Source organism: Artemia franciscana, chromosome 4, assembly GCF_032884065.1.
Source record: "Artemia franciscana chromosome 4, ASM3288406v1, whole genome shotgun sequence".
NCBI classification, from domain to species: domain Eukaryota; kingdom Metazoa; phylum Arthropoda; class Branchiopoda; order Anostraca; family Artemiidae; genus Artemia; species Artemia franciscana.
In genome coordinates, this window is record NC_088866.1 from 57159857 (window position 1) to 57172562 (window position 12706).

Below are 12706 nucleotides of genomic sequence, written 5' to 3' on the forward strand. Positions count from 1 at the left end.
ATTTCCATGAAGGGGGCACAGGATTTTCCAGTATTATTTAAAATAAAAATAACGAAAAAATAAATAAAAAGTTTCTTCAACTGAAAGTAAGGAGCAACATTAAGACTTAAAACAAACAGAAATTTTTACGCATATTAGGGGTTCATCTCCTCCTAAATACCTCACTCATTACGCTAAAGTTTTTCTTTAGTAATTTCAACTATTTTTTCTGCGGCCTTTGTGATTCAGGGATCATTCTTAAAGAACTGGGACAAAATTTAAGCTTTATTACAAAGAGCGAGGCATTAACAAAGGAGAAACTTCCTCATTTACGTAATAAGAATATACGAATATAGAAGTTCATTACGTAAGTTAATTCGTGAGTTGGGTATATTTTTTACTAATTAAAATGTTAATATAAAATTAGAAGTTCTAGTTGCCTTTTTAAGAAGTTAAAAGATTGGGGGGCAACCAGGCCTCCTTCCCCTCTTCTTTTCTCTTAAAATCGTCCGATCAAAATTAAAAGAAAGCCAGTTAGCCGAAAAAAATTACTATGCAAATTTCGTTTTTGTTATTCATGTGCAGAGAGCCAAAATAAAAATATGGATTAATTCAAAAACGTTCAGAAATTAAATAAAAAACAAGTTTTTTTTAAACTGAAAGTAAGGAGCGACATTAAAACTTAAAACGAACAGAAATTACCACGTATATGAAAGAGGATACTTCCTCCTCAACGCCCCACTCCTTCCCCTAAAGTTTTTTACTATTTGAAAAAGTAAAGTTGAGAGAAAGAGTCAAACTTTAGCGTAAAGAGTGGGGCGTTGAGAAGGGAGTAGCCCCTTTCACATACGTATTAATTTCTGTTCGCATTAAGTTTTAATATCGCTCCTTAGTTTCAGTTAAAAAAACTTGTTTTTTATGGAATTTATAAAAGAATTACGACAACTCATATTTACACTTCTAACCCTAATATTAACTTTACGGTTTTACTGAGTAACACCAAAAGACATTCGCTGTTCTCATAGAGAAAAATTTGACCTTCCTCACTTACCAGCTTCCGTTAGTCTTTAGCCTGGGCTATACTTACGTTGTTAGACCCCCATGGGATACTAACGTAAACTAGACTCACCTCCCAGTCTCATTCTCATTAGCGTGGTTTTACTGGAATATTAGGGAGTTTTTAAGAAAAAAATGAGTTGATTATTATGTAATCTTATTGATTTTACACGGGTATGCCACGTTGCTCTTGGTCTATTTATTCTGTTTGTCAAGTGGTATGATGATAGACCCCTAAGGCTGTATTATTTTTGGTGTCTGAAAATCCTGCTTCGTCGAACGTCATCAATTCAAACTTGTCACAGCTGTTCAAAACTATGCGAAAATCCGAGCAGAATAAGACAAAAGAAAAAAAAAACAGACACAGATTTTTGACAGGAATTTCTTTTTTTTGGCACTAATTTAACAAATGATTAAGCGAAACCAGGTTTAACGTAAATTTTTTTTAATAACAAAATTATAAATCAGGAGTAGAAAATGAGGTCCAAGCGACAATTAGGGTCCGTTACAGCATTAATGTCTGGGCGAAGTAAAGCGTCAGATCAAAAGAGTTACTAAACAAATTATTTACAATTCTTTGAAAGAAAATTAATTTACTCTTTACGAAAATGACAAACAGAACTTGTTCATGTAATGTGAAACAATTTTAAGTGCAAAGTGATTAAATCATTTGTGTGATGATGCAGTCTTTTACTGTATGATTTAATAAGAAAAAGAAGTTTTTTTAAACTCAAAATAAGGAGCGACATAAAACTAAAAACGAACAGAAATTATTCCCTATATGAAAGGGGCGGTTCCCTCCCAAACGCCCGCTCTTTACGCTAAATTTTTAAAAGTAGAGTTGAGCGAAATAGTCAAACTTTACCGTAAAGAGCGGGGTGATGAGGAGGGAACAGCCCCTTTCATATACGGAGTAATTTCTGTTCTTTTTAAGTTTTAATGTCGCTCCTTACTTTCATTTCAAAAAACTTGTTTTTTTTTATTTAATCAATACAAACGATAAATCCTCATTTGGAACATGTTAAGTACAAATTGAATATGAAAGTTTCAAAGACATCATAGCTTTCCTTTAGTCCATTTGACACGGGTTTCCAAGCAATGGATATTTGGATTTTGCTGCCGGACAGCTTCTTTGTCAGTTTACGTTAAATTGCTAAATTCATCTCCTATTTTCCTTAAAATAAATTGAACAGAGTCTGTGTTGAGGCCTAATATTGAAGCATTTAGACTCGGTAACCACAAGGGAAGATCATCTGGCTTGGGGTCTTTTCTTATATCTGAGTAACTTTAAATTGATAATTGTTTGGATTTAACACATTTTACCTTTCTAAGCCCGTCGAACCTGCAAACAAAGCCATCCAATCGTTTTATTTGAAATTTTTGGCAAAAATCCCAAATAACCAAATGGGATTTTAGGTCGTAGCAATCCTGACCTGGGAAAAAACTTCCATTGCTCTTTCTAGTATTTACTCCTGGCTTTTTGGTTTTTTACGCTTGTGGGAATGATTGTCAGTTTTACGAAATTTCCATTAATAGACTTTATTTCTTTAAAGCTCATAGATTATCCAATAGATCGGGTATCATAAAAATTTTAATAAAACGACGCCATCTACAGGGACATAAGAAAACATTATGCCCTGGAAAATCAAACAGTCTAGTAATCTCTTCAAAATAGAATCTCAATAAAACTACTGAACGCGTTGATAAAATAATTAGAATGTGTTTGACAAAATAATTAAAAATCTCCAATTTTCAAGTTTAGATGACCGTCATCACATGATTCTCACAAGTCATTCGACTTAAATCAATTTCACAGACATATTTAGCATAGTAAGTAAGTAAGTAAGTAAGTAAGTATGAAGCACCAGACCCTCAAGGTGAAAACTGACAGTGCTTATCTTTGTTTCATGGCCCTTCAGCCAGGAAGTGCGTTTGGGGGCTTACGTTCCCCAGATTTCTCCACGTACCCATTTAGAGCTCGGTCGACTCTGGATGAGCTTACAGAGGCCCACCACTGATCCCATCCCAAAATAAATAGCCGGCTAAGACAGGGATCAAACCTGGGCCCCTTAAGCAGACAATCCACAAAGCAGCGCGCCAACCACTTAGCCAGGACGGCTCATATTTGGTATAATCTAGGAAGCAATATTTATTTTTATTTTTAAGTTTTAACGCTGTTCTTTCAGAATCTTACTGTTTTAGAAAGTAGAGTTGAGAGAAAGAGTCAAACTTTAGCGTAAAGAGCAGGGCGTTGAGGAGGGAACAGTTAATTTCATAAACGGAGTAATTTCTGATCGTTTCAAGTTTTACTGTCTCTCCTTACTTTTAGTTAAAAAAAAATGTTTTTTTAATTAATATTTTAACAATATCGACAATTTTGTCTTGGTTATCAAACACCAAAATATTTAGCGCCTATAGACAGTGTTTTATAAAAATTAACGCACTATCTTTCCAAAAGAATCCCTGAGGTCATGGATGCAGGTGCGAGCAAACTGTCTCCCTCTTTATAGTGTTTGGGAAAAAAGCTGTCACCCGAAAATGCAGTATACTTGCCCGATTTGCGGTGACCTTGATAACCTGAACCATTTTCTTTTCAGGTGTCAGGAGGCTAAAAGAGCTAAGAGGGAGCTTTCTTGGACTGGGATGGTCGTGAGCTTCTTCTTTGAGCTTTGAAGTCAACGTCGAAAGTAAATATAGTAGCAGTGGGAAATTTTGTCCGGAAGGGTCTTGTTATTCGAAAGTCGAGTGTTACATGATTTAGTTTGTTTGTTGGTGTATATGTATTTATACGACCCGAAATGGCTTTAAATACAGTCATTCATTCATATACTTGACATTTTTATACTTCAAAACTGCAAAAAATTACATCTTTTTCAAAGTAACAACTTGTTTCAATTTTTTAAACATGGACATTCAACTAAGACAATTTGCTTGCCATGCCATCAAGTAGCACATTAAGTTAGGTAGTAAGTAAAACCCCAATTCCTGTCTTGAAGATATTCCAAAATCGTGAGAAAGTCCCTCAAACTTGAAAGTTAGTTTTGAGAAAATTATCAAAATAATCATTAACCTAGAAAGAAATCCAATTCTAAAAGCGGGAGTAAAATAACATTATGGGCCAATAGATACTGCTGTTTTAGCCTGAAAAATGGCACGCCGGTCCAGCCCTTAAATTCAATGAGATTAATGGTAAATGAGATTACCTGCAACCTGGCCTCATTAGTTTCTAAATCGTTGTAGAGGTTCTGAAGCTTAGCTTTCAAACTACCAATACTCCTGTTATTTTCTGAAAAGGTAGTTTCCGTCTCTATAATCCGCTTTTCAGCCACATTCATCATATTTCGCGCAATATTCAATTCTTCTTCTAGCTTCAATTTCGTATCTTCAAGCAGAGAAATTTTGTGCCTTTGTTCATCAATAGTGCCTTGAAGCTCGTTTCCTTCTGATCCAAGGTCGCGTATTTGAGCTTTCAACTCTTGGTTACCTACGGGAAAGAGGGATCAGAATGGTTTAAGAAGATAAGATAAATCTCCCCTTTCCGTTTAATATTCTTAAGGATGTAATAGAACCATGAAGCTTTAAGGAATGAGCTCAAACATCAAATCCTTAAAACCTATCAAAGTTATAACCCGACTATTTATCTTTAGTGTTGAAGAAAGCATGTCCAGAAAGTTACTAAATACCCAAAGCCAAAATTGACAGACACATTCACATTACTTGTATGAGTAAGATTAGGTGGGGGTATAATCAAAACTATAAAACCTTCCTAAAAACATAATTCAGTTCCCTTGTTGGAAACAGTATAATTTTGAATAGGTATCTTTTTTTTGCCATAGCTTTCAAAAGAGATGAAGAAGTAAGATACTAATTAAACTCAAAGGAACCAATAACATTTCTTACAAGTAGGTTTATAATTATCAATTCCGTTGCAATATTTCAAAAGTACACATTTTTTGACAATTTTTCCTTTAGTTCCACTTCAATAAATATTATAGAAATTTAATAACAGAAAAAAACGTCAATTGGTAATTTCTGAAACAATCTGTTTCTTTCTCAGTAGAACAGGTTGAACTAAACTGAAGACAAAATCTGATTTGAACAGGTGTCTTTTTTCATAACCATACAAAAAAATCCTGCAGACTAATCCAGTTTACTGGAAACAATAGACAATTCCTTAGAATAAATAGTTGTGTGACTTTCAACTTAAGCTTGAAAATGTCGGATTGTTATTTCAATTTTATAAGAAATTCTAATATGGACTTCACTCCCTTTAGCTCAAAGTCAGGATTACAGTCGTTCTTGTACCGAGTCAAGACTTGTCATGTCTTCAAAGGTGAAAGCTTTTCTGTGATCTATGTGCGAACGTGTTATTATCCGTTAAACACGTAAAAGATGGACCTCTCAAGCCAAGAGGTTAGATTTTCAGAGGCGTTCATTATTTCCGTACGTTCATGCACCTAAAGCCAAGGAGATTGAATTTTCTCAAGTCGCTACGATCTCCGATCTATACGGTAATCAGTGGAAAAAATAAATAATGTTGTTTACTAAGTCAACCAAGTCTTTGGTCAACGTCAACTACTCTACGTCAGCTAAGTCTAAGTGAGCCAGTCTACTAAGCATCACAATTGATTGATAGTCCCTCCCACAATCTTTATTTTTAAGAAAAAGGTGGTTTAATCATCAATAATAAAGATAAAATAACCTGAAGCTAAGCTTCAAATGCTTAAGCACCAAAACTACTTACTTGACAATATAGAATCGTTTTCTTTAACCGTTGCAGAAAGTTGGTTTTGTATCTTTTGCAATTCTACTTTCAGGGATTGCTCTCGATCCAGTGCTTCTTCAAGTTGACGCTCTAATTCCGCCATTTTTTCCAATGTACTCTCATTTTTCAGCAAGGCACTTTGCACTGAACATTTCAGTTGCGTAGCCTCTGACTGAGCTAGTTCCAAGGCTTGCAGCGCATCAGTATGTTTTTTCTCGAGTATAGAAATTTCTTCTGCGTGCCTGGAACTAAAAGACTGAGAGCTGTATAAATTTTAGCTTTACCAAATTTTCAGGTTGAAAGTAATACTAATTATAAAATCTCATTAACATGTAGTTGAGCCCTGCATGGCCATAAGGGACTTCAGGAATTTTCTGGAAGGGGAAGGAACGACGTTTTTTTGGGTTTGTTTTTATCAAAAAATGTCCTTTTTTCATAATTTCACTTATTTTGTCATTTTGATATATTTTTGTTTTTCAAGGGAGAGAGGCCAAATGCAAGTATTATACTTCTTTAAGTAAAAAAAAACAAAGAGACTGAAGGGCCTTCAGGAATATATCTGGGAGGGAGAGGGCAAAGTATTGAAAAAAATTGTTTTGAGTATCCTGAATGTCCGCCAAGAAGAAGCTGCGAAATTCGGGCTTAAAGTAAATTGGCAAAAAAACAAAAATAATGGCTGCCGAACCACCAGCCCCAGTTAAGTCCTCAGATTTCATTAAACTTTGCAAAGCCTTTGTTAAAGCTGTTACTAACTTCCCCTGTCTTGGCTTTGTGATTTTGAATGATGGCTCCGTGGACACAGAACTGGACATTTGAATCACGAAAGCTTCTTCTGTCGTTGGGAGACTCGGTAACTCCTAGCCCTTGCCCACCAAGTTTTAATCTACACACAAATTGACCAGTGAACTCTCAGACGGTTTGGGCATCTCCTTCGGATGCCACCGACAGTACCTGATAGAATTATATACGACTTTGACCCCACATCCCATGGTTGGCTACGCCCGAGAAGCAGACCTCAGACCAGATGGAAGGACAGCCTTCAGAAGTTCCTCAACATAGCCGACGTTGCTGCTGTTGATGTCCCCTCATAACAGCAGATCAGTCTCACTTGGAGGAGCAAACTTGCTATACTCTCTGCATCACATATCATGTGGCAGAAACCTTAAGTCAAAGTAAGTCATGTTTTTTTCAAATCACAAAGTGTCCTATTATTCATAGTTTTACTCATTTTTGTCATTTTTACACTCTTTTTGAATTGCAAGTAGAAGAAATAAAATATCGAGTATGCAAGTATTTTGACTATTTAAGTGAAAATTATAAAAAAAGTACAAAGACTATTATTTTTTTGATATAAACTATCGACTGAGGTTATGACCTGAAGCCAAGATTTTTATTTGGGTGTTGAGGGAGTGCGAAATTGAGAGTTTTTTCTAGCCAAGAAAACAACCAAAAGTGATTATTTTAAGCAGATTTTTACAGTTCGAGGGAAGACGTTCAAGTCCAGCAGCCCCTTAGATACATAACGACTAAGGACTTGAGATTGGAATAAAATATTATATCTGATTTGGGTTTTGCAAAAGGTATAGGATCAGGTCGGAACTACGTAAGAAAGCTCGGAACTACGCGCGTTCTTAATAAGATTAATAAATAAGGTGCAGAGCAAGGTTTTAATGATAAAGAAAATTATACCAGGGGATGTATATCCTGTAAATATTACAAAACGGTTAAGAAGTAGCCTACATAACTTTCTTTAGATGGGAAGCGGGATATTCTCGACTGGGGTGGAAAATGGTTAAAAGAAAATACATAGAAGACAGAAATTTCATGGGAGGCAGTAAAGAATTTAAATCTCTAGTGATTGGGGTGAAAGAAGAGCTTGCACAGTCGCTTTCGTCTTTGGATACCTCCGTGGTTCAAATAGTCGTCAGTAGCAGCATAAATGGTTTATAAATACAAACTTCAGCTTAGCTTAAGCTTCAGATTGAGCACACACGACTCGTTGCTAACAGGAGTAGATATAACTACAAAGTTCTAGGGAAAAAAGTTTCTGGAAAACTAGCGCATAACTGAAAACACAAAACCCACAAAACAAAAAAAGATTAGGAGGGTAAAAGAGACTAATACAGGAGGCTCTTGCTAGTCTTTCTTTGGCTATGAAACCAATAAATTTTTCTATATAATTTTAATTAGTTGCAAAAATGAACCCGCGCCGTTTTCATTAAAGGGGTGGTCTTTTAAAATTCTAGAAATATAGGGAAACGTCACATGTCAGTTTATTTGAACTAATTTTTCAAAAATATTGAACCAATTGTTACTTCCTACTTCTCTCAAACCGTCCCTTAAAAATTCAGTAATTCTCTCACATAAACAGGCCGAGGAATAGATTAGTTTTGGTATCTTTTTAGTTGTATATAAAAAAAGAAGAAGAGATATGGCCCTACACGATACGTGTACACATTTTAAGAATACTAAAGACAAAAACAGAATTTAGATGTTTAGCTAATAAAATTTACAAAAATTTAGGTATTATTATTGAAACTTTTCTGCCGCAATGCTGCAGATACTTTTGAATAATATTTATAATACTTATAAGATTAAATAAAAAAACTAGTCTTTTTAACTGAAAGTAAGGAGCGACATTAAAACTTAAAACGAACAGAAATTACTCCGTATATGAAATGGGTTGTCCCCTCCGCAATCCCTCGCTCTTTACGCTAAAGTTTTTAATTGTTTTAAAAAGTAGAACTGTGGCAAAGAGTCAAACTTTAGCATAAAGAGCGAGGGATTGTGGAGGGGACAACCAATTTCATATACGGAGTAATTTCTGTTCGTTTTAAGTTTTAATGTCGCTCATTACTTTCAGTAAAAAAACTAGTTTTTTTTTATTTAATTTCTGAACGTTTTTGAATTAATGCATATTTGATTTTGGCTCTCCGCACATAAATTACTAAAATGAAATTTGCATATTAATTCTTTTTTTTTGGCTAAATGGCTTTCTCTTAGTTTTGATGAGACGATTTTGAGAAATAAGGGGTGGGGAAGGAGGCCTAGTTGCCCTACAATTTTTGGTTATTTAAAAAAGCAACAAGAACTTTTAATTTTTAAAGAACGGTTTTATTAGTGAAAAATATACGTAACTTAAGAATGAATTTACGAAACAAACTTTTATAATCTTATATTTTTATTATGTATATGAGGGGGTTGGTCCCCTCGTTAATACCTCGCTCTTTACGCTAAATCTTAAGTTTTGTCCTGATTCTTTAAGAATGACCCCTGAATCAGAAAGGCCATAGAATAAATAGTCGAAATTACTAAAAATACTTTAGTATAAAGAGCGAGGTATTTATCTCCTCCTAAATACATCAGTCTTTATGCTAAAGTATTTTTAGAACCCCTCATATACGTAATAATCTCTGTTCGTTTTAAGTTTTAATGCTACTCCTTACTTTCAATTGAAAAAACTTTTTCATGTTTCTTTACCATTGTTTTTTTTATAGTAATGCTAGAAAATCCCGCGCCCTTTTCATTGAATTTCTCTTCCCCCATGATATATTCCTCCAAGGAAAGACCCTCCCACATAGCCCCCTCCCCTCAACCCCACCCCCAAACCAAAAAAATCTCCCTGAAAACGTCTGTACACTTCCCAATAACCATTACTGTATGTAAACACTAGTCAAAGTTTGTAATTGGCAGCCCCTCCCCCAGGAACTGTGGAGGAGTAAGGCATCCCCAAAGACATAGTTATTATGGTTTATGACTATTCGGAACAAAATGATTATCTCAAAATTTTGATCCGTTGACTTTGGTAAAAAAATGAGCGTGGGAGGGGGCCTAGGTGCCCTCCAATTTTTTTGGTCACTTAAAAAGGGCACTAGAACTTTTCATTCCCGTTAGAATGAGCCTTCTTGCAACATTATAGAACCACTTGGTCGATACGATGACCCCTGGGAAAAAAAGAAGAAACAAACAAATAAACACGCACCCGTGATGTGCCTTCTGGCAAAAAAAAATACGGAATTCCACATTTTTGTAGATAGGGGCTTGATATTTTCGCTATGGGGTTCTCTGATACGCTGAATGCGCTGGTGTGATTTTCGTTAAGATTCTATGACTTTTACGGGGAGTTTCCCCCTATTTCCAAAATAAGGCACATTTTCTCAGGCTCGTAGCTTTTGATGACAAAGACTAAATTTGACAAAATTTATATATTTAAAATCAGCATAAAAATCCAATTCTTTTGATGTATCTTTTAGCATCAAAATTCCGTTTTTTAGAGTTTCGTTTACTATTGAGCCGGGTCGCTCCTTACTATAGTTCGTTACCACGAACTGTTTGACATTACATTTTCACTGATTTTGTTGCTTGGACAACAAAACCTGAGGAGAACCTATCACTAAAATCATGCTATTATAAAAAGCAACAAGGTTAAAACAAGAGAATTTTCCAAATTCAAGGAGACAGAGCCTAACCCCTGCATCCAAATAACCGAACTGTGTGTAGCGTAAAACAAGAGGCCAATTCATACATGCCTTGATGGAGAGGATAAATAAAACCCTAACTACAAAAACTTCACATGGTTTTATATTTGAAGGCTCCTACAATATCCCAGTGCGTCTCTAGCGCTTGTCAAAAAAGGGAAAAAATAAGAACATAAGGGTCTGAAATTATTTTTTTAAATTCCAGAAGATATATTTTATTAAGTTACATTTACTTTTTCAAAAATAATTAATAGTTATCTCAAAAAATAATTTTTTTCATTTGAATGTTTTGTTTTCAGAACTTAGAGGAATTTTACAATTAATTGCAATTAGAATTATATTGATACCCTTTTTATGATTCCCAGTATTTTACCTCAGACAACGGCACCAAAACGGCCATTATTGTGCCATATGGCGCTTTACAATTGTGTTCTGAACATGAATCTACAAAAAGCACGTTGATTTAATCAATAGATTTGAATTGAACCATTAAACATGTCTCTGCAATGTTGCAACAGTCTGCTAGTCCTGCTAGAAATCGGACGAGTCTAAGGGATTAGGAGGGGATATACAAGAAGAAGGATTGTAAGCCTCCGATGTAAGGATCTTGAGCCCTTTCCATGCTTTTCGACCTTTCCACTCCAAAATTGACAGCAAAAAATGCCATTTTTGGTGGCATATGACACTTTCTCATAGTGTGGTACAAACGTGATATAACAGCTTTATTATACTTCTTGAAAGTGATTTTCCTTATTGTTCAAGCCTGGGGACTATAATTATACTGTAAAGGGTTTTCAACTATGGTGATTTAAACGGTGCATTTTCACTTTGAATCTTACACCAATTTCAAGGAGTTTCAGACTCTTTTTGAAATTTTTATAAATTTGTTTTCGTAACAAACTTTTATTTTTGACATTACCATTCCTTAATCAGCTTTTATTGGTAATTCTATCTCATTAGAATGTTTTTTTTTCAAAATATCTTGTTGAGCTTTCAGTGGCTATGGGCCGTGTTTCGCTGTTTACTTGGTTGCAACTACCGCTAAAACCACGAGTCATTTGTTATTTATTTATTTTTTGGTTGGTTTCTAAGTTAAAAAAAAAAAAAATTGAATCCCTCTACGCAGCGAATTTTGGTATTTGTGGTTTGTAATATATTTGTCACAGTGGTACAAAAACAAAATCTTGACCTAAAGAACCTACAGCACTCGATATGATTTGGCCAGTCAGTGTTAACTTAATCTTGTTTGTTCCAAATTTTCTTAAGAAAACGTCCGAGCGTTCTGTGCAACTTATTTTCGGTATTTCTGATTTCTACTCTAATAACCATAGTGGCATATGAATAGAAAACATCGACCTACTGTGGCCACACAGTATTAATTTATCATGGCTTCCATCCAACTTAAAAAAAAAAAAGATGTTCATGCGGTCAATGCAGCGTAGTTCCAGTATTTGAAATGTCTAAAGAAACAAAGTTTAGACAGGCTGCGTATCATTCAATTAGCCAGAGTTGCATCTATCAAAGCAGCATATCAAGCCCTGATATAGCATTTTGAAAGAAGCGATCCCAACACATCCCATGGGGATGGGACAATCCCAACAGGATCTCGAATTTTTTTGCAATAAGTTCACCTTGAACCAGAAACTTATAGTTGTAAGTTTCAAACCGGTCAATGACAGAAAATTTTCATTCCGTTTTCAAACCTCCTAATGACTTCCTTTGCTAAAAAAAATAGTCCCCTAAAAGCTCGATACAATCCTTGGAAGTTTCAAACCAATACGGGAATTTTTTCGGGGCCCCATTTTCAGGGGGCAAACGTACCCCAAAACTAGTTTTTTGGCTGTGTGTGTGTTAGATTCCACTTGACTCATGAAATTACTGTTTCAAGTTTCACCATGTTCAGAAAAAGCTTGATAGCTCTTTTATGTCCTCATTTTCAAGAGAACCAGTATTTTCTTTATTATCGTTTTTGTAAATTAGGTTCCCCTTCACCCACGTTTTAAGACGTTAGCCCCAATTCTGGAAGAACCATACCTCAAACTATTTTTTTAAACACTAGGTTCCTTGATATTCGGATTAACCTATAGATTTTCGGCTGATAGTTTTAAACTGATTGGAGAGAAAAATCTTTTTGGCCCATTTCCAGGCTTTTTAATACCTATACTCTTCCAATAAAATGTCTTGCCCCATTAGCATTAGCCTTGTCCCCTTGTATTTGGTTTCCCTTATTCTCAAGTGTCAAGCCAATTGAAAAAAAATTGTGTATCTTAGAACCGTATTTAAGGGACCCCAACCCAGCCCTAAAAATTACTTTTTTAGGCCACATTTCTGGGGGAATCAAAATTTCTTCCTGATATGCTCCTGTACATTGGGTTCCTCATAGCCTGAGGACTAAAGGATATAACTTTCATGCCGATCGCAAAAACCG

At 35.2% G+C, this 12706-nt stretch overlaps 1 protein-coding gene across 3 annotated transcripts in view; it reads right to left on the bottom strand.

Moving 5' to 3' along the window:
- The window catches only part of LOC136026649 (rootletin-like), a 329138-nt gene that overhangs the window by 143717 nt on the left and 172715 nt on the right, over positions 1–12706 (bottom strand). For all 3 annotated transcript variants that reach the window (XM_065703386.1, XM_065703385.1, XM_065703387.1), the window contains 2 exons: positions 5780–6048; positions 4239–4519 (listed from right to left, as the gene is read on the bottom strand). In XM_065703386.1, the coding sequence (XP_065559458.1) occupies positions 4239–4519; positions 5780–6048 (550 nt within the window). The remainder of the gene's footprint in view (positions 1–4238; positions 4520–5779; positions 6049–12706) is intronic.